The sequence below is a fragment of the Neovison vison genome, chromosome 11 (genome assembly GCF_020171115.1).
Source record: "Neovison vison isolate M4711 chromosome 11, ASM_NN_V1, whole genome shotgun sequence".
Classification (NCBI taxonomy): domain Eukaryota; kingdom Metazoa; phylum Chordata; class Mammalia; order Carnivora; family Mustelidae; genus Neogale; species Neogale vison.
The window spans coordinates 147212026-147234516 of record NC_058101.1 but is presented as its reverse complement, the minus strand read 5'-3'; the positions used below and the strand labels follow the sequence as shown (position 1 = coordinate 147234516).

General features: G+C 44.5%; 1 protein-coding gene across 6 annotated transcripts in view; it reads right to left on the bottom strand.

Moving 5' to 3' along the window:
- ZNF827 (zinc finger protein 827) overlaps window positions 1-22491 on the bottom strand; it is a 168451-nt gene that overhangs the window by 105841 nt on the left and 40119 nt on the right. For all 6 annotated transcript variants that reach the window (XM_044224926.1, XM_044224930.1, XM_044224927.1 and 3 more), the window contains exons 3-4: window positions 21192-21364; window positions 15005-15485 (exon numbers count right to left, since the gene is read on the bottom strand). In XM_044224926.1, the coding sequence (XP_044080861.1) occupies window positions 15005-15485; window positions 21192-21364 (654 nt within the window). The remainder of the gene's footprint in view (window positions 1-15004; window positions 15486-21191; window positions 21365-22491) is intronic.

Below are 22491 nucleotides of genomic sequence, written 5' to 3'. Positions count from 1 at the left end.
AAGAGGACAAGTATTCTCCACCACTGGCCACTTTCCCAGGAAGCTTGCTCCCCCTCTAATAGGCCATGTAATTGGAACTTTAGGTTGGTTATACTAGATGTCTTTTGAGAAGAAGAGCTCATCCTAATACGGAGTTCTTAGTAACACTCACGAGAGTGAACCCAAAGCCCACTCCCGCTTAACAAATAAGAGGATAAAAATAAAACTCCAAAGCAAGAACTTCTAACTTGTTACCCATCACCGGCCCCAGCCAGTACACAAGCACAAAATCCTTTCTCCCTTGTGCCCTTGAAGGGTGTACATTCTGGAGTTCCAAGTCCACAGAGACAAGCATATTTAGAAACTGGACTCTGGAGGAGTAAGGTGACGACATTTGGAAGTTTTACCACCAAAAAGACGCAGAGCTGGGATCAGAACCTATTTCTATGAGCTGCCTGCTCTATGTCCCTTACCTACCTCCACCTTATCTACCTCCACCACACCATTCTTCCACTTCTGGTCCCTGTGCTATAACAGCTCTTGGATGTAACTTGATCTTCAAGTGCCACCTTCTCAATGAAGTCTATCCTGACTACACTGTTCAGAACTGCCATCCCTGCCCCACGGTACTCCCAATCTCTCTTATCTTACTTTTATCTTCCTTTTTTTCCCCAAAATACTTACCACCTGATAACTTCTGGTTAAGGCCTGAATTGTGCCCACCCTCACCAATTCTTATGTTGAAGCTCTAACCCACAACAGGGCTATATTTGGGGACAGGAAGGTAATTAAGGTTCAATGAGGCCAGGAGGGTAGGTCCCTAATCCAGCACGATGGGTGTTCTATAAGAGACACCAGGGATGCACTCACACAGAAGAAAGATCATGGAAGGACCCAGGATGAAGGTGGCCAAAGTCAAGCCACAAAGAGAAGCCTCAGGAGAAACCAATCCTGCCAACACTTTGAGCAGACTTCCAGCCTCCAGAACCATGAGTGGTAAGTTTCCTTTGTTCAAGCCACCAAGTCTTTGGTATTTTGTCATGGCAGCCCAAGCAGACTAGTTACATTCCATAGGAGTTTCTTATTTATTATGTTAACTACTATGCTCTCTTCCCCTAACTCAAAGGTAGGCTTCAAGAAGGCAATGATCTTTAACACTGATGTACCTTGAGTGCCTAGTACAGGGTCTGGCACATAGTAGGTGCTCAAAATATAGCTGTGGAATGAATGAAATATGTCGGCTACAGATTAGTAACGTCTGATGGTCCTTCCCTATTACCCGTGGAAAACAAAAACCCCCAATCCCAGAATACTCCACTGAAGACAATCAGAAGTGTTTTCCCTAGATCTGATACTTAGGCTGGGAACAACACCTAAACATAAAAGCTCTGCCATCTACACCATAGCATGTACTGAGGAGTCTGTGATACTCATTCACTTGGACTTTGGCATTACTGAGGGAGGAGTCCAGAAAAATTTCAACCAAAGTGCTTAAAATCTGGCCTTCTGGGGTGCCCCGCCAGCTCAGTTGGTAGGACACGCGACTATTGATCTCAGGGTCATGAGTTCGAGCCCCACGTTGCGCACAGAGATTACTTTACAAAAAACTAAAAACAAATACAATACAATACAATAAAATTTGGCCTTTTGGGGACAACGCCATCAGAATCTGAACCAAAGAGAACAATGATGGTTTCTAGAGCAATCCTTATGTACTTCTGACCTCAGCAAGGAAGGCAGATCCTAAGAGGACTTTGTGTATTTAGCATACTTCTCCTCTTTCAACCATGTCCTGGGGGTAGTGGGACTGCGGGGTGGAGGGAAGGGGGCTGCAGGCTAGCTCCTAAAGCTTCTCCCACTCTATGCCTTTCTTCCAGACCCTTTATAAAATCCTCTTCCAAAAGCATCCTAGTTAGTCACCACAAAATAATTAAGTGGTGTGTTTTCTGTTAAGCCTGAAACTTTGATTCTTTGGGAAGGAATAACAGAAAGTTATGTACTTTTAAAATGCTTCTGTATCTTTTATTTTAAAACTTCTAAAAATTCTAAGAGAGGCTAGGAAAGAGATAAGAAACTACTGGAGCCCAAGAAGCAAATCCCAATTTCTGGGGAGAACAACCTTAAGCTGATGGTCTCTGAAGATAAAAATAGCTTCTAGAAGTATTCGTCAAAATAAATTCTACATAAGATTTAAGAAAAAAAATTTATCGGGGCGCCTGGGTGGCTCAGTGTGTTAAGCCGCTGCCTTCGGCTCAGGTCATGATCTCGGGGTCCTGGGATCGAGTCCCGCATCGGGCTCTCTGCTCAGCAGGGAGCCTGCTTCCCTCTCTCTCTCTGCCTGCCTCTCCATCTACTTGTGATTTCTCTCTGTCAAATAAATAAATAAAGTCTTTAAAAAAAAATTAATCATTGTTAGTACAACCCAGATTTAACACAACTTCAATAAGACATTTAAAAACATAAGAGGCAAGCTAGCATGTTGCTGGATTATAAATCTGCAGGCATTTCATACCTGGTTTTTGTTCTGACAAAATACGTCAAGAATGACATAAATGCTGGGGAAATGTAAATATAGCTAATAACAGATCACACACACACACACACACACACAAAGCAACCCCATGGGAATCACTAGTTTGCCCAAGTTTTAATTTCCCAAACACTCTGGGTCTAAATACCAGAAATATTAATACTAAAAAAGTACATAAAGCCTATGTTTTAAGATCAATATGACTGAATAATTGCCATAGTTTTTTATTATCTGACTTTTGTCTTTAAAAAAACTTTAAAAAAACTCATTCTCTTTCTACAGAAAAAGGTGAAATTATAGATGTTTTCTTTTTTCTTTGGGGGAACTGTTAAGAAAAAGGGAGCCAATTACAATTCACAGCCTACTCTTGACTTCATTCTTACTACCACAAAGATCTGTGTACATATGGAGTTCCATTGGTAAGAGACTTTCTCAACCCTTACCTTGACTTCTGTTTAGGTATCTTCAAGTTTCCAGATACTCCATTTTTAACACATGGAGGAAACCCCACGAATCAAAAGGCCCCTTCTCGGGGGGGCCTGGATGGCTCAGTGGGTTAAGGCCTCTGCCTTTGGCTCAGGTCATGATCCCAGGGTCCTGGGATCGAGCTCTCTGGGATTGAGCATCAGGCTCTCTGCTCGGCAGGGTGCCTGCATCCCCCCCCCCCCGCCTGTGTCTCTGCCTACTTGTGATCTCTGTCTGTCAAATAAATAAATAAAATCTAAAAAAAAAAAAAAAAAGGCCCCTTCTCTGTCTGTTCCAAACATTTTAGGACCTGAGCCACTTTGATTATAAATTATGTATATTTGAAAGTTCATGCACTCAATGGACCTGGGCTGCCATTTAAAGGAAACAACTCAACTTTTTGAGGATTTATACAGGATGCGAGATAAAAACTCACATGGGAAACAAATGGGAAAGCCACTGGGATAAAATGATTCCAAGTTTCCAATTCTAATGGACAGGGATTAATTAACTGTTAAAAAGGCAACAACAACAACAAAAAACCTCTTTAGAGCAAAGTGTCATCAGTTCACGCCAAGATCCCTTCTAAGCACCCCAAGACTATTCCATAAACTTCCTTAATAGTGCTCACCCTCGGCATTTGCCTAGTTAACAGGAACTGGTCCTTCATCCATCACAGGAGGTAACTACTACTACTATCTTCATTTTATGAGCGAGAGAACTAAGGTCCCAAGAAGTTAACAGCCCAACCCCTTCTAATCACAGAGACACAGACTTCAGGGTGTCTGGCTGAAAACGCACCCACCCTCTCTCCTATCTTTCCAAGTGCCTTTGATGGGGGTGTTACCCTAAGCAGTCGGACCATGGGCTTTGGAAATAAGTGCTATGGAGTGAACAGCCTTTGTTAGGGAGAAAGGGAAAGGTGGCACATGACCTGGAGGTAAGGGGCAGAAAACGTCCCTTCCCTATAGGAAGGAGTTTTGTGAAGATCTGACTAAGAAGATGGAAGAGGAAAATGAGCCGCACCATGGCTATTCCGCTCTGTTCCGTTTGTTCCCTCTGGTGAAGGAAGATGATACTTTCCTGGCACTTAATAAGACAGAGCCCTCTTTCAGCTCAGAATCTAGCAATTTGGTGAATGCTGAAATGCTATGTGAAAAAGGTAGACCATTAAGAATGTTATTTTCTACCTCACCCTAAAGAGAGCCTTAAGACTCTTGGCCCTGGAAGGGGCCACAGATGGGTGGTTCTCAAACAGTGTTCCCAGGAATCCTAGGATAAGCTTCCAGGGTCCCAACAACTGTTTGTTCCAAATTTAAGCTTTTAAGATTATTTAAGGCAATCGAAAATTTAATTGAAAAGTATGTACCCTCATCTGTGTTCTAACGGAGACCACTAATGTTTACTTGGGTTGACAAGTTAATTCAGTTGGTTTCACCTGCAATGCAGTTCCTCCTCCTATTATCACAGGAGTGGTAGAATTCTAGTAATATGTCATTAATAAGGAAGTGGTTGAAGATGCACTGATCTTTCGAAAAATTTAGGGGTGTCCATGTAAAACTATACAACTGTGCTCCTACTGGAGTTGACGTGCATGCCTTCAATCAGGCTTTCTCAACCTCAGCACCACTGACATTCTGAGCAAGAAAACTGGCTCTGGAGGACTGTCCCATGCACTGTGGGATGTTTCGCAACATCCCTGGCCTTGCCCCACTAGCTGGCACTGCCCCGTCATGAAAACAGAAATTTTCTAGACCTGGCCAGCTGTGTCCTAGCACACCTGTGGTTGAGAAGCACTACCTTCTGTTAAATGCCAGCTTGGGTTCAAGTGTATCTGCTTTGGTGAAGCCTCTCGTGATGGTGGACAGACTAAGACACACACAGATTATATAGGTCTGTCTGGGTCTATCATTTATAAAGCACTTAGTAGGGGTCAGGAAGTATGCTAAGTGTTAACTTATTTGAATTAATTTATTTGCTTCTCACAACAACCCTAATCGTATGCCTGTTTTGCAGTTGAGGAATGTGAGACCAGACAGAGTGAATAAACTTCCAAATGCCAGTTATTGGAGCAATACCGAAGAGGTTACTATAGGATTTCCAGGGGCCTTTACTGCATATTGCACATTTTGAATGCTCCTGGTCTTACGACAAGGAATGAGGGCAGTTGCTGAATGTTGTCAACTTGGAAGCAAAAACTTCTCATTATTGGTACCCTTTTTTTTGAGCAGCTGAATAAATTTAATTAAAGGTATTTTCAGATCACAAGATGAATTGTTACAAATCTACTCTCCTTTACCACAACATCCCTGTATAAATGGTATTTCTGGAAACTGCAATCAGCAAAATAAATTCAGAAATATACAATAGGCTGATGCTGCTAGATGACCTCCCCTCATCATAACGCTGAGCCCATGTTTTGTGCTTATCAAAGAGCAACTTTGCTCTGATTGCTGGATTTTTTGACTAAATAAATACAATAACTGTGAACTTAAAAAATAAAGTTCTATTAAAAACATTCTATGTGTTTTATATATTGAGTTAGCACTTGATTTTGTTAGGATAAATGAGTTTAGTGTTTAAAAAAAGAAGTGAAAACCATTATTGTTTTTACTTCTTTCATTTCACGATAAGTAAACACAGGTTCAGAGAACGATACGACCTGTTTAAAATCACACAGCTCATGAACGATGGAACCAGAATCAGAGCTCAACTCCCCATATTACAAATAACTACCCAAGCTCCCTTGTAAATATATGTAAGTATGTATGATCTGCCAGGACTTGGGGGTTATTTGACAACCTGATGCACATTAGGTGAGAAAAAAAACATAAATTTCCTTCTAAAATTATAAGGAAAGCCAAGATGCAATTAAATAGTAATTAATTAGAGTGGAGCATTGCTTTTAGATGTTAAGCATATTATTTTCAAATAGAATGTTTAAAACATCAGCTAAATATTTTTAAATCTTGTTCTCTAAAAAGGTAAACTACATAATTTGCCTTAAGTAGTTTTATAATTAGTGTTTGGAGAAGTTTGAACCATCTCCTATTTCTCATTAATCCCCACCTGGGCTAATCTTTAGCCACATTTTGGTATCAATGTCCTCCAATCAGGACCACACAGGTCCCCGATGACAGTTACCACTACTGTATACACAGGGACCAAGGGAAAACAAAAAAGGTCAGGGTCAAGGGTAATAACAATGAGCGGTGTCTCCAGAACTGTAAAATAAATAAATAAGGTTTTCCTCCATGAACTGAACTAACAAAATCAACACATAATGAGCAAAAGTCGCTATCTGCAGTAATCCGCTTAACAGACAGGATATCTCCCTTGTCAAAAGCAGGAAGGACAAGTCCTGGAAAACCAATCAAGTCATGAGTAAATGCGAAAGCTGTATTTTAAATTCATTCTATTAACACGTACAAAGAATGAAATGTATGAACAGCAGTGAAGTGATCTGTATGTATGAACAGCATGAAGTGATTTGAGATGAGAAAAAAAGAAAACCTAAAGATTGGATAATATATTTCTGACACTTTTCAGGGAAGTTGGTGACCATCTGCCCCAGATGACATCTCCTCTTGATTGTTACACTTGTCAATTTAAATTACCATGCTGACATTCTGGTTTATCCATCAGTTCTTAAATGATTTTTGTCATTGTGGAACACCCGGAGAGCCTGAAGAACTCTTGAGCTGCGGTAGACTAGAAAATGGCCATTACGGGGGTTGTGTGGCTAGCTCAGTCGGGAAAGCATTCGGCTCTTGATCACGGGGTTGTGAGTTCAAGCCCCATACTGGGGGTAGAGCTTACTTAAAAAAAAAAAAAAATTAGAAGAAGCCTTAACAACTCCCTTCCCTGAAACCCCACCCCTTTTCAATGTGACTTCGCAGTTCCTGGCATCAAGAGGTGAAGTACATTTTCCCACTCCCTAAGTCTTGGCTGGAGCTGTGGCCTGCTTTAGTCCATAGAAGGCGGTGGAAATGATATTGGGCCGGTTCTCAGTCTAGCCTCCAGAGGCTTCATGCACTTCTGCTCTCTCCTTTGGAACCCTGCCCGGCTGTCATGTGAACGAGCCTGGGCTAGCCCACGGACGATGAGAGACCGTGGAGAACAGGGAGAAGCCATCACTAGCTGAGGCCATCCTAGACCAGTCCACACCCGGCCCAAGTGGCAAAGGACTTTAGATAGATGAATCAGCCTGGAGACCCGAAGAAGCACCCTATGCTTCTTGGGCCCAAATGCCAATCCACAAAATCATAAGCTAAGTCCATGGTTATTATTCTGAGCTGCTAAACTGTGGAGTTGTTTGTTACTTAACTAACTGAGTGACAGACTCCAGCTCTTAGCCTCGGCTGGCCTAGAACACGGGGCATGAGAAGACACCAAGGGACGCATTGCCGTCAAGGTTCCCTTTGAATGGCCTGCTCACTTTCCACAGACCACCACTCTGCTCCATCTTCTTTCTTGTGACACTAAGAAGCTAGGTACAAATCGGCAAATCTTGTTTAAGTGAAGTAATATCACAACCTCAGAAAACCTTATGTCCAGATTGTGACTAGCAGAACATCTATTGTATAATCCATCATGGAATGCACTGTGGATGGTATGAAGATAAAGATGTTACAAAAGAAACACTATCTGACCCCTCCTCCCCCACCTTAGCAACCTGACTTAGTTCAAGAGATCAGACTAATCAAGCAATAGAATGAACTATGCAGTAACAACCCCCAGCCTGGGTGACATAAACTCCAAATATTACCAGAATTCACATGGGGTGAGAGGATTGGCAGTAAAGACCAGAATAACAGGAGAAGGTTTTACTGAAGAAGTGGGAACCAAAATACTCTTTGTGGGATGACCAGCATTTGCACAGGCCAAACAGTAGGAGAGGGTATCGCAGGAATGGGCCCCAACATTGTTAGAAATTCCCTACAAAGATAGAGAATCACTGTGGGTCCGAGAAGCATTGAAACAGCTCATTTAGTTTGAAGGACATTATCATTCTTTTTTGAAAAGTTCTGATTTCCCCCCTTTGTACCTAACAAAAGGAAGCTGCATGGAAGGCCACAATTCGAATGACCAGACCCCTGGAACAGCATGAGTGAAGGCAGAGAAACAACGGTGAGAGGGTGTAGGTTTGAGCTGGTGAAGACAGTCAATATTCTTCTGGAGAGCAGTGAGGATACGGTTCCTCTGGAGAAAGGAGAGGCAGGGGCAGAGCCTGATACAAGAGGTATCGGAAGAAGAGTCTGTTACAATGTGTTGGAGGGCCTGGAGGGGGCCGCACGGGTGGAAAGGGCATCAGGGAGGGAGCGGAAGAGGCAAGCTGCTTAGGTGTGAGCTGATGGCCAGGAGAGGCTGCACACAGAGGGCTGGATTATAGATATATTTTCAAGACACAAAAAATCTAACCAGATTAGTGACCGAATTAGCATGCATTAGAAATGATGCCATGGTTTGAAGCCAAGGAAAATAAACAGTGAAGCAGACGGAGGTCAAAAGACAGTTCGCTCAACTGAGAAAAAAAATTAAGTAATAGCTAATTAAGTGGTCATGAGCCAAGGCTTTGCAGCTTGGCAGAGACGAATCTTCGCTCTCTTCCTTACTGCCAAAACCTCTGAAGCCTCAACTTCCTCATCTGTAAAATAGGTTTAAAATTATTGACCCCTCAGGGCTTTTAAGAGGGTTTAATGAGAAATTACATGAAGTTGTGGGCACAGGGCCCGGCTGGCTGTAGACACATTTGATCAGTAAGCAGTAGAAGTGGTAACAGTAGTAACAAGCAGCAACATCTCGAAGAAAATAGACTAATGAGGGAAGGAAGGAAATGACTTGGATTCAGGTTTGCAGCAACACAGGCTTTGACAAATCTTCCCAGGGATCTGTCAAGATAAAAAATCATTCTCAGTGCAATTCTAGAATGAGGTATACTCTATCTGACACAGCGAGGAAGAAAGATCTGGATTCCAGTCATGACCCTTTACAGCTAATCTCACTGTGTCTTGGTCTTTGTCTACATGCTTGTCAAGAGGCAATGTATTTGGAAATATGCCATATGCTGTAAAGCCCTACGGAACTATTAGTTGGCCTTACTGTTACTACCATTTGCACTAAGTAATTCCTGAAAAGCCTAAAAGAATTAATGCAAGTTTCAGTGGTGTCCGACATACAGCATTCAGAGAATGGCTCCGTGCTGGGGACTCTAGCTCCACGCCAGCACACCAGCGCAAAGAACAGAGCCAAGTTCAGTCACGCTGCCTCCTTGTTTTGTGATTTGGGGTACGGGCAGCCTGGGGGAGGAGGAAATGTTGGAACCAGGCACCCTGGATTAGAATCCCAGTGCTGCCGCTTATCAGCAGCATACACTTGGGCAAGCCTCTCAACCTCTGTTTCTCGGTTTTCATCTGTAAAATGGGAATCCGAACTTTATGTACCCATAGAGTCGTTATGAAGGTCAAGGGAGCTGAATGACACAGAGTAAGCACTAGATTATATGAGTGATTGTTAAGGAAAAATAATAAACAATGAGCAGATGTCACCAAATCTCCACAGACGTTTCAGGACATGGGTGTATACCCCCAGACCCTGTTTCCTTGCGATGCCACCTATTCCTTTTGTGACTTAGATCAGTCCTTGTTTCAGGGAGTAGCAAGTCATTGAAAAACAGGAGTCACACTCTCCCTCTCCTATGAATCACCACGGGGGTCAGTAAAATCCGGGATTTCAAAAGGGCATTCAGGCTTGCCTGCATGGATAAGGGCCTAAAGGCTGTTTCCGACACCAGGAATTTTAGTCACATGATCCGTGCGTGCCCATCACGAGAAAAGCAGGGCAGGGTTAAAAAGATGGGCCCGGGCTCCTGACTGGTTCAGTCAGTGGAGCGTGTGACTCTTGATCTTGGGGTGGGTAAGTTCGAGCCCCACGTTGGGAGTAGAGATTACTTTAAAAAAATAATAAAATCTTAGAAGAAAAAGTAAAAATAAAATAAAATAAAAAAGAAGGGCCAACCAAGGCATAAAGGAAGGTTGTTAAAAGTTAAACCACCGGGGAAGACACACAATTAGGGAAGGGAAGTGGGAGCCCCTGGCGACTGGCACGGAACTCTCGGGACACCACTGGCACAGGCTGGTACTGACTCACAAGAAGGCTCATTTGGAAAGATGTAATGCAGAAAGCCGACCAGAGCTCCCAGGCAATAAGGACTACCTGGTTTACCACGCATCTTATCCCTCCTTCTCCAGCACCCCAACAAAGCCTTCGTCGGATAGGGCGGCTGCCGTTTACGGACTAACTGTATTGTCACTGCAGATGCAGAAAATTGTGTGAAACAGGTGGAAGCAGAACAGAGGCCCACAGGAAACTGCAAGATAGTATGCAAACACGGTCCGCAACTCACCTGTCTTTGTCCAAGAAAGCCTCTGCTATGTTACAGCAGAGCTCCTCCCAATAAATCAGAAACAGTTCAGCCCGTACCCATTTGTAAGTCGCTGCTTTCAAAATGCCATCTCTCCTAGTTAAAATTATTTTGGACTCCATTTTACAAAATTAATATAATGTGGGAGACAGTATGATTTTTTTTTTTTTGCCAGTTTCCAAATTAAAAATAGTTGAAATGACTTGTATCTTTTATTTTGGAAAACCAGGGACAAAAAGATATTCCCAGCCTACAACTGAGGTGCCAAGTTTCTGTCAACTGCTTGGTTACAATGTGGAGAGTTAGAATTAAATTTCCTATCTTGAAAAGGGTAGCTCTGAGGAAGAGAAATGATGTAAAGGCTGCTGCAAGCAACTTTTAATCAGGCATGTAATGATGATACTCCCAGGTCCTCGATGCTCTCGATCAGTCTTGAGACTTTCTGGTTCTCACTGGAGAACACACCAAGATGCTTCTTCTACTTCTCCTGCCATGAGGCCCCACAAGGAAAAACAAGGAGCTCAGGGGCCATGACTCACCCAGGCCTCTTGTTCGTGTCAACCTTGACCTATGGTGGATGCCTCAGACTCATCTCACACCACCCACTAGGCCCCTTTCCAGGGTCTGAAATAGAAAGGAAGGAAGGAGAGCAGTACTGAAAAAAAAAAGACAAAAACAAAAACAAAAAACACCACAAAAAGGAAAAAAACTGTATCAGGTACCACGTGCATATGCCACACCAGCGGCCTGCAGGCCCGGGTGCACGAGACTCATTTGAGGATTAAAACAAACAAACAAAAAAAACAAAAACGCCAATTGACTAGGCCCTTGCCCAGAGCAATGAAATCCTAACTTTGAGAGTGGACTGGGCCCTGGCATTTTAAGAAGCTCCCCAGGTAAGTATACGGTGCGGCTGAATTTACACTCACGGCTAGTTAAGGGAGAAGGGAGGCTCAGAGCAGCGGGAACTCAGGTGCATGGTTGAGTGAGTGCCTCTCCCCTGCACGCCCCAGTCATGGGACCATGGGATCACCTGTTCTGACATTCCACCATCCACCTGGGTCTTCAGGCTCCCAAGAAATATCTGTGCAAATATGTAAGGCTACAGCACTCCACAGCCCGCCTCTGAGGCTGAAACCCTGGGCAAAGTTTACAAAATTATTTTTTCCATCAGTCCAGAAAGCCAGCAGCCGGGGCTTCCCCATCCTCTTCCCGGAATCAATTACGGAGCTGCCTAGGAGCCTCGGTTCTAGGGGAGCAACATTAATCTTGAAGGACTACGGAATGTTAAGTGCGGGCTCAGCAGAGGAATAGCTGATAGATCGGAGAAGGGGTTTGATTTCCCCATCACATAGGCTGGGAAAAACCTTAACGTGGAGGTGGGGGAGGGTGGGGGGTGAGAGAGGGACTTACAATCTGTTGAAAACAGCATTCTACCAGCGATTTTTTAATCCCACTGGGTTCCATTAAGTCATCTGGATGCTTAGTTTTCGTGGAAGGAGCAAGAAAGACTTCCCTTAATAACCAAGCAAGAAAGAATCAAGTGTTTTCCGTCTCTCTTTGGGAAACAAGTAGGTATGTGCACGCTTGAATCTGTCACTGTGCTCCAGTTCTGCAGTCATAGGGCTGGCACAGAGACCCGCAGACTCAGTGCCCGCAAACAGCTGCACCCTACAGTCCCAGCAGGTGCACGCACAGAGCCCAGCTCAAAAATTCGCTGCAAGAACAATGGCGCCGTTATGACACCGAGGGACCCAGCCAGATACTAAGCACATACTGCGCTACTTCTGATGACGGCAAGAGCTAGAAACTCAGCCACAGCTCCCTGAGATCTGGCCTTTGGGTCCCAGGATCCTATTCACAGACACAGCCAGGTAAAGCACAGTGATGGCAGTTATCAAGGATAAGGCCCGATCAACCAGAGAGTTAGTGGAAATTAAGGAAAAAAAAAAAAATCTCTCCAGAAAATGTATTCCTTTCCTTTGAACATTTCTTTTCCTCCTGTGGGCTGCGCAGGGCCACAGTCACCAAGTTTACATTTACATCCAAATATGCACACACTAAAAAAATTACCGATGCATCTCACTCCCCGGTGACTTTGTAACAGGTTGCTAGGTAACAGTGCATACAAGTCAGGTTTCAGGACCTCTAGTAAGCCACCAGAAAATAGCTGCATGGGTCTTTTGCATAAAGAGTGTGCATTTGTTATCTGTTTTCTTATGCCAATTGATAAGTCAGTAAATACTCCCACTGCCAAACTGTAAACAAGTCCCATCAATAACTAACTGAGAAAACAGATCACAGTGGAAGGCTTTGGTGCCGTCTTTCACCCCAACCTATCCGGCTGGCTTGAGTCTCCCATTTGCAGTGCTGGCTCTCAGCATGCCTTATCTCAGACTCCCTGAGATTGGGTCCGGAGCTAATTACAGCCTGAGCCCAGCAGGAGTAGTGTACCATAACCAAGCATCCTATCTGAAGACCAATCCTTCCTTCGTCCCCCTCTCCCCTTCCTCCAGATCTAAAAACTTCTTGCAGTTCTGGAGTAAAGGCAGTAACCCAATCCTAAGAGGTACTCACCCCTGTCCTTAGTCTCGCCCTACCTCCCATCTATTAAGTAAGGAAAAAGTCCTATGTTTAAAGCACACCAGCTGAATACGCCGTGCCATTTGCATTCCTTCCCTTGGGAGTGCACTAGAAGAGCCCAGGAAAGGAGCTCTCTTTGCTATAATATTGGTGGGTGAGACCAACCGGGAAAAAACAGAGATGCACACCCTGCTCACTCCCTCCCTGGCCCCCGGCAGAGGTGAAGCCTAAAGGATCAGCAGCAAAAGGAAAACTAGAAACATGCATTTCCCCACATTCTAAAAAATGTTTAAAGATAAAACTCAAAGAGTCTACAAGTACATTTTCCCCTAGACTAGGGTGGGAGAAGGCAGGCGGAGGAGAAGAGAGGAGGAGAGGAGAGAGCCAACTCCCTCTCCCCAGCCCCTGCCATGTTCCTCAAGGCCACAGGCAGATACACTTGGCTTCCTGTGGCCTGACCATTTCCAGCCGAGGACTCTGCACTCACGCTGTGGGCTAGTGGGTTGGAGTGCCTCGTTGTTAACATTCCCTGCCCTCTCTGACTCCCTGGGTCATTTCTGACGCCTCACTTCTTGTCCCCTCCATTTCCTCATTTCTTCCAACTAGTGTTGTGCACTCCTGAGGGGCAAAGATCTAGGTGCTGGGGACATTCCGAGAGACCTGACTGAAGTGTCACTGAGCAAAGGGACTTCCAAGCGAGTGAAGCCGAACCTCTAATTCACCTGGCAATGACATTTAGTGAAATGTGACTCACAGTCCATTTAAAGGAAGGCGGTGACCAATTATTCTCCATTTAAAAGGGTATTGTCAATCTCCAAAGAGCTGAAATGGCATTTGGAAATCATCGTGGGGACTGCCATCTTCACTGAAAGACAGAACCAACTCTCAGCCGACCTTTTCCCACCCTCCACCTCTCTTTTACAATTTTAAATCATACTTTAAAAAATGTAACAAGTAGCAGCACAATCTCGTGTCATGTTTTATCATTCCCAAACAGTAGGAAAAGCAGCGCTCCCTCAATATCGCCACACCCCCTATTCAACTCCGCAGCTTAATCAAAGAAATTGGAGAAAAAATGAAGGACAAAAACAAGAAGAAACGCCGTGTGTAATCTGATGATAAACGTGATGTCGATTAACAACGGATTTTTATAACGTATTTCATCTTCTTTCCAAAAGGCAGTGAGGTAGTTGGGAAAGAATATTTTTTAAAAAGTTGTTTGCTTTTTTTTTTTTTTTTTAATTTCACTTTACATGAGGCACGTAAGGTAGTTAAATTCAGGGAGGCAGAAAGTAGACTAGTGGTTACCAGGGGCTGTGGGGAGGGCAGAATGGGGAATTGTTATTTAATGGGTATGAGGTTTCGGTTTGGGATGATGAAAAATTTTTGGAGATGGATGGTGGCAATGGCTACACAACAGGAATGAAGTTAATGCCAAAGAACTGTATACTTAAAAATGGTTAGAATGGTAAATTTCATGTTAGGTACATTCTATTACAATAAAATTTTTTTCCAGTGGAAAAAAGAATGTGAAGATAATCTTTATCATTTGCACAAATTTTAAAAATATAATTCCCAACAGGAGTCTCTGTATATATGTCCTTTAAAACTCTTCCAAGTTAAGGCAATAAAGAACTTGAATAATGCAAAATGAGACGTTCCATACGAGTACTTTAAAAGAACCAAATGCAGAGACAAGTTAAATATGGCCCAAGGTCACACAAAGAACTATCACCAACTTGGCTCACCATGTGACCTGTTCCCCACAACAAGAACCCATAAAGGGGAAAACCGGAAGGAAATCAACAAGCCCTGTTGTTTCTAGACCCAAACCACAGCAATGACTACTTCCAAAGGACTGGGGGATGGGGGAGGTCGAGGAGAAAATTTATGAGAGTGTAAACGATTAGAATTTAAAGGGACCTTGAAATCATCTAGTACTACCAGCTCATTTTACAGATGAGAATCCTGGTAGAGAAAGAGAGAGAAAGTGAGAGAGAGAGAATACAACCCTATTCAAGTACCTGACAGCTTCATGAGAAAATCAGACGCCATCTTAACAGAGATGTCCTGGCTGAACAATGCTGACGCACTGTTGGCCACATACTCGGAGGGGTCTTTCAGCTTTGTGTGGTTGGCCGGCCTGTCGGCAGCATTCAGAGTAAAGGAGGTTGGCAGGCCGTTATCTTCCTTGGGTTCCTCCTTCACCAGCAAAGGCGAGACGCCAGCCCCACCCTGGCTAGTCCTCTCTGGAGTGTTGGACGTCATCATGGTCCCCACTAGCTCTGTCCCTCCTCCTTCCCTTTGCTGCCCCAGGCAGGCACTGTCACTGAGGTGGGGAGATCCCTTGACATCTGGGTCTGGGATCTCCTCCTTCACCTTGGCTTCTGTCCTCAGGAAATGCTGATGGCAACGCATGTGGAGTTTCAGGCTGAAGTGGCGTGAGGAAGTGAAAGGGCATAGCTGGCACTGAAAGGTCTCTCCCCGGTCCTGGTGCTGATGAACCTGATGAAGAAGCAAGAAGAATGAGCTCTCCACCATGTGCTTACGGAAAATGCCTTGTAGTACATCCAGACTACTCATCAACCATTTCCTCACAGTACCAAGGGCTGGCCCAGGAAACAGAATCACCAAAGGAGCATTTCATTAGCGTGCTCCACGTGATGAGGCCCGTCCCTACACATAACACGGGTCCACGCAGGTTAAGAGCCCATGATTAGAGCCACACTCACAACGGGGGTGCTGTCTGCCCATGGAGGCTGTTTTCAGGAGAATCCTCCTAATATTCTAGTCATCTCATCTCGGTGGGTCTTCAGAGACAATATAAACCTAGCACAGTGTGAACTTACATAATTATCAGTCGGGGGGTCAAAAGAGGCAACCTGTCAAGTAATTCCTCTCACAATAACAATAAGGTACACGTACCCGATTATTGTCACTCAGAGAATTAGCTCTGTTTTGCAAACATAATTTCAATTTTCAGAATGCTTCTCTAGGTAATTAAGAATGTGGAAAATGATGTCTCTGGAGTATTCCCATTTCACAGACAGGGAGACGAAGACTTTAGAGTAACTGGCTTGAGCAAAATCACATGAGAGATAAGCAAAGCAGAGTGGGAGAAAAACCAAGGTCTGATCCCCACCAAGTATACTCGGCAAGATGAAACCAATGTTTCCCAGTGTGGTTCTACCGGGTTCGCAATTCTGATGTCTGCAGTGAAAGAATGCAGACTTCTAAATCCGGCTTCAGCCCTGCATGCACAATACCTGTAAAAAATTGGAAGAAGCTTTTTTCCTCCTGTCCCTACCAAATGCAGTGCTTGAAAAAGTGAGGAAATCATCGCACCGGACTGAGCCAGGCTTCAAGCTGGCAGGTGCTCGTCAGCTCGTAACTTCCCCATTGAGCTCTGCCAATGTGCTTCGGCGCTGACCTGCTGCACCCTGCTATTTCAGGACCGCCCCTCCCTTGCGTAGAAACTGCCAATTGTGTAGATTTGGGCCAAATGATTCAGGGAGTTGTGGGATCTGGACAGGCCAGGGACTGGGATTCAAAACCAAAACAGAACCGACACCTCATGTTCCAGGGGTGACCTAAGTGGGACTTGAACCCAGGTCTAACGAAGGTTAAAGGCTAGTTCGTTGGTTCACTGCACCACCTGGCCCCTCTGCGTAGGCTTCCTTTCCAAGAGAGCAAGTTTTACTACAGCTGTTTATGCATTCTGAATGCAATCCAAAAGCATTATTCACCAGCCAAAACATACTTTTAAATAATGTTAAGTGACCAACAAAAGCAAAGAAATTAAAAGTTAATGGTGAGATCCTGTCGCTACAGCACCCCACTGTGGCTTTTTGAAAAAAACAGCCAAAAAGAGATTCTGGGTCCCCCAATGCATGCATTTCTCAGAAATAACCACATAAACTTCAACTCAGTTGCGGCAAGGCCTTGCTCATTAAAAGGCCTCCCCCTCTGCTGGGTCAGGAGGGGCTGGGGGTTAGGGAAGCGTTTGTCAGTGGCTGTTAAGATCACCTCTCTCTCTGTTCTTTCACAACAAAGGGATTTCACGGTGGAGCTGATCATTTCATTTTGCTTCCTCACAGAATCGTGAAGGTTCCCCATCTCCTCCTCTCAACCGCAGCAGCCGGGCACCTTGGGGGCTCAGGTCGCAGCCCCACAGGACCCTGACAGGTGTTGCCTGGAGCATGCCCGGAACCCGCTATCCCGGGAGCCGGGCAGTGGGGCAGCTTCCGTTTCAGAAGTGTCCTTACATCCATTGACTCGGGAGAGGAGAGGAGCTAATCCAAGAACAGAAGCTCCGGAAGCAGCTTCTGGAAGAAGGAAAAGGACAGAGAGCGAGCCCAAGTTCTAAAGACGAAAGGGAGCCCTGGACTGAGAAGAGTCCATGTGCCACTATTTTTATGTGTCTTCTTTTCCACCAGATCCTGGCTTTGCTGTATTTAGTTGTGGAAAAATCAGTGTCGGTTTAGAGGAGGAACCGGGCCGTGGTGGTGACTCTCACACTTGTCAATTTATTGAGTCGCTTCTTCCCAAAGGGGCGAGATGTCATTCTGGGCCTTTGAGAGAAGTATTCTCTCTATCCTCTTGCGGCTGTTTCTTCCCTTCTGTCCTGACAGAAACTTTCTGTGATGATCTCTAATCTTTGTATCCTGACGTTGGCTTTTAAATACCTCTAAGTCTGCTAATGTGAAGAAACGTTTGTCTAAAGCGTATCATTCTTTCCAGGCCACATAGAGACAGGCTGAAGGACCGGTCACCTTGCACCCAGAGCACCTATGGGGGCCAGGTGGGGACTGGGATAGAAGGCGTTGTTACCCCGTGAGGTCCATGTCCCGGTGGCAGTGGGAGGAACATGAGGAATCTTGGGCACACACCTGCTCCCCAACCCCTCCAGGGAACAGCGCAGGGCAGGAAAAGGGCTTCCTCAGGAGTCACAGCTCCTTAAATGGCAGGACTCCATGCTCCGACCCTTGCCCGATTTCTTGCCATTACTCTTCCACTGTGCTTTATTCTAGCAGTCCTCACCTCTTCTGTTCAATCTAGGCTTATGAATTTCACATTTAATTCCTATAGGCTCACTCATCCAGGGAAGTTGTAAAAGGCTTAATGGAAATCTAAGATAACCGTGAGGAAGCTGGAGGCATTTACAAGTTCCTTCCTCATCTGCCCATAAAAATGTTGGTGAAATATACGAAGGAGGAAAGGCAGGTTTAAAAAAAAAGTACAGTGCCCAGCACCGAGTGGGAACACGGTAAATACTGCCCTTATTGAACAAATGAAGTCGAATCCCAATTTGTCCTAAGTCCATAGCGTCAATATGGAAGGACATACGTTAGAATGGCAACAATGGTTATTTCTGTGTGACGGGATCAAGGGTCAATTTTATATTCTTGCCATTTACCGGTATTCCTAAACTGTCACCATTAAAGATTCATCACAAAAAGAAAAAGGCAATAAAATTTAGACTAATTTTTTATCCCATGGCATTACTTTATTTCCAAATGTAAATTCTAACTCTGAGAACTCTTGGCTGATAATGACCCGGTTAGCTACATTTCCTGAGTATGCTCCATGCTGGGCACTGTATTCAGTTGCTTTATGTCCATTATCTCATTTAACCCTTCTAATGACTCCAGACTCCAGGCGACAGATCGGATGATTATCTCCAGGAGTGGAAACGAAGGCTGGGAGAGGTTAAATGATTCGCCCAAAGTCTTACAGCTACTAAGAGTCGCGGAACTGAGATTGTGACTGAGGTCTTTCTGACCGCACGCAGTGGGAGATCCTAATCTACAGGCGACATGGCCCCCACTTCACAGGCTGCAGCCATTGTAGAAAATCCATTCATATTTTCAGTCTCTGGTGAATGCAGCAGGAGTACCTATTCCCAAGACCACTGCCCCTCTGCTCCTACGTAGACTCTGTTTACGAAATGTCTCAAAATTAAAGTATGTCAAATCAAAACAAAAGTGTGAATTCTTTGACGAAGAAAAGAAAATGGCCCATCGGTGAGGTGCAGAATAGAGAAAAGAAAGAGTACACCATTTGATAAAATTAAACTTGCATGAGCCCTTCTCACACTTCCCTTATCAAAAGCTGGAGTCATAGCTCAACAGGTTAGGACACCATGAGTTTGAATAAAGTAGTAATTTCACACAACTGCTTTATTGTACTGGTTATTGATTTGTTCTGAAAGCATTCTGAGACCCCGCGACCCGCAAAGCCCTTGCAGCTCTCATCTGTAACACTGTCATGGCCGACCATCTGTATCATCAAGGCACCCAACTCATCTCCCTGTAGTTTCAGGGTCAGTAGTTCCTGCTATTGAAAACCCGGCTTTTTTTCCATGGGTTTATAAATAGGTTGTTTTATGTGACCCTGAGCTGAAACCAAGCTTACAAGGTGTCAGGCTAGATGCAAGTTTTCTGCTCACTGAAGCTTTAAATTTGCCAGACCTGATTTCTAAACACAGCGTAGGACACAGTAACGAAAACAAATTTTAGTTTTAAAGGCGTTCCCTTTTGAAGTCTTATCCTGCTAATGAAATCCACTTTGCAGGTGTAAAAGACGAGATTTTGCTTTGGGAAGAGGCATTAGAGGATGAGGAGGGGAATGGAAAAACTAAGTAGGCTCAGTAAAATCCAACCAACCAGAACTCCTGGTTCAGTGGATTCTGAAGACGAAGGGCAAGCGACTCCCGGGAGAAAAGGACAAATGACAGAATACCAATTATACCATGGATTTAATTTTTCTTTTTAATCTTCTAAGCTAGCTCCTAAAATCAGGAGAGGTTCTGTCTGATATAACTTTTTTAGAGCTACAATTCTAAACAGTGATCACTGATCTAGTGAGATGGATTAGGCTACAAGGTTTTGGGGAAAAAAGGAAATATCTTAAGTATGTACATACACTACGCTTCTTATGGCAGGAAAGTAAAAATGTTATAAACAATGTCGACAGCCAAGCCTAACTGAAAATATCAGTGGGAAAATAAAGGTGTTCAAAGACAATTATCGAAATTAAATAACTACTATTGAACATTTCCTATGTCAGATACTTTGCTAACATTATCCCCTTAAATACCCATGACAACTCTTCCAGACAAACATTATCATTCTTGTTGAACAGATGAGAATATTGAGAGCCTAAAGTTCATTTGCTCAAGGCCACTTAGCTACTAAGCTGCATAATAAGATTTAAATGCAGGTCTATCAAATTCAAGAGCCCATGCTCTTTCGATCTCGTGATTTTCTTCTTTGAATTTCAGAGAAAACCTGTATTAGTAATGGGGTCTGCCAGAAAGACTTCGAGGTGACTAAGTTTTCTACATCTCAGATAAGAGGGAAAGGCAGTTGTTTTTAATAAGACACTGAAACCAATGTCCTTAGATGTTTGGTAAGTGGGATCCTGGGAATTAGGACAGCACATACACAGACAGCCCTTGGGAAGACCCAGTCTTGCCAGGAATAGTCCCCCATGCCTCACACAGGGCAAAAGCTAGAGTCCAGTTGTCTTTCAAGGTCCTCACCCCTCCTACAAGAAGCCTCTGAGTGTTCCTGTGGGTCTGTAAGCTGGAGAGTAAAGCGCGAGCAGAAGAGGGCAGACCCCTCTTCGGAGCATGGGTCCAAAAGGCTGGCTTGTACTGGTCTTTCCTGCTCCTTGCTCTTCCCCAAGTCTTCCTCGGAGCGCCCAAAGCATGCGTTGCCATGCAAGGCCAAGGTAGGCTGCTGCTCCCCAATAGGAAAGGGCCCTACTTTATGTCTACTCTTTGGATAGAGAAGCTTCTTTTTGCCTTGAGCCACTGCCTTCGGCTCAGGTCATGATCTCAGGGTCCTGGGATCGAGCCCCGCGTCGGGCTCTCTGCTTGGCAGGGAGCCTGCTTCCCTTCCTCTCTCTCTGCCTGCCCCTCTGCCTACTTGTGATCTCTCTCTGTCAAATAAATAAATAAAATCTTTAAAAATAAGTAAGTAAGTAAGTAAGTAAATAAATAAATAAATAAAGGAAGGAAATAGCATTACAAAGGAAAAGCTTTGCCCCCTGCTTCTTTGGTGCTGCCTGACATGGGGACAATGAGCACTGCATTCCGTAAGCTCCACCGAGGGCCCCTCTCTTGCCTAGAGGCCTCCTGCACGGGACCGTGTGCAAGAGCTCGGGCTGTGCCTGCCTCTCCGTGAGGCCCGTCCGCAGGTGGCTTACCTTCATGTGGGATTTGAGATTGTCCTTGCGAGCACACCGGAATGGACAGAGCGGACACTGATGACTTTTTAAACCTGTGTGGATTACCATGTGTCGCTTCCAGTAACTCTTCCTTTTGATAACCAAACCACATATCGGACACTGGAAAGGCTTTCCGCTTTCCTCTTCGGAGGCTTGCAAGAGGGAGAAAGAGAGAAAAATTGAGGAAAACAAAAAGGTATACTGCAGCCAGCACTAATTCGCATGCATCGCTAATAGAAAAAGCACTAAAAAGGATGTGGGGTTTCTCCTGGGAAATTCCAAGGCTTGATCCACAAGGAAGTTTTATCACTGCTTTTCTTCAAGTGGGAACCCACCACGTGCATCTCGATACTTCCATGTAGGTTCCATCTTTCAAAATCTGACCATGCTGCCATGTGATGGCCTTACTTTCAAAAGCCATCCCACCGCGCCCCTTCCCCTACCCCCTCGACCTAGGAAGGCATCTGCAAAGGGGCTTTGCCTGGTCTGGCCTCGTTCAGCCCAGAAAAGCTTGACTTCGGAGGCTTTGTTTTCCTGAAGGAAACTACCAGACCATATCAGATATGAGGCCATATCTGAATTCCTAAACTTAGGAAACAGCAAGAAATAAAGACAAATCAAATGGGACAGGCAATGATGCACGGCACTGCACTGAAAACCAAACAGCCATCCTAAACCTCACAAACCGAACTCCAGGGGAGACAAATTTTAGGATCCCACTGTTGGCTTGTTTAGTTATGTCTTGCGCAAACGCTACTGCCAATCTGACCATCAACGGGTCTCGAGGTCGGGGGTTTTTCGCCCAGTTATTTCTATTCCTCTGGTTGTCACTAACAAGATCCACCGCCTTCCTCTGCCCTGGGCCTCACCACCCGCTAGGGGAAGAGCTACAACAGGACAGTCACTAATGCTTCCATTTTTTAGGAAAGCTAAGATAACACCCTTCTCCCTGCCCCCAGGAAAGGCTCTCCATGGGGACACTGTGCTACTACCCCTCTGGTCTACCATGTTCCATAGCTCAGTGCCACACTAGCTTCTGCAAGCAGGGGACACAGAAAATTAAAACAAAGAGAGTTGAAGACTCAGACTTTCCTTTCTTCATCAGAAAGATGAGGAATCGAAATATTTCCAAACTGATTAAATAAGTCGAAATACACTCACAAAATAAAATATATGAAGCCATTCTTTAACACGAACTAGATCTGTAGATGCTGACATAGGAACAGGTCCAAGATTTAAGAGTTAGTGGATAAAGCAAGATAGGAATCTATATGTCTAG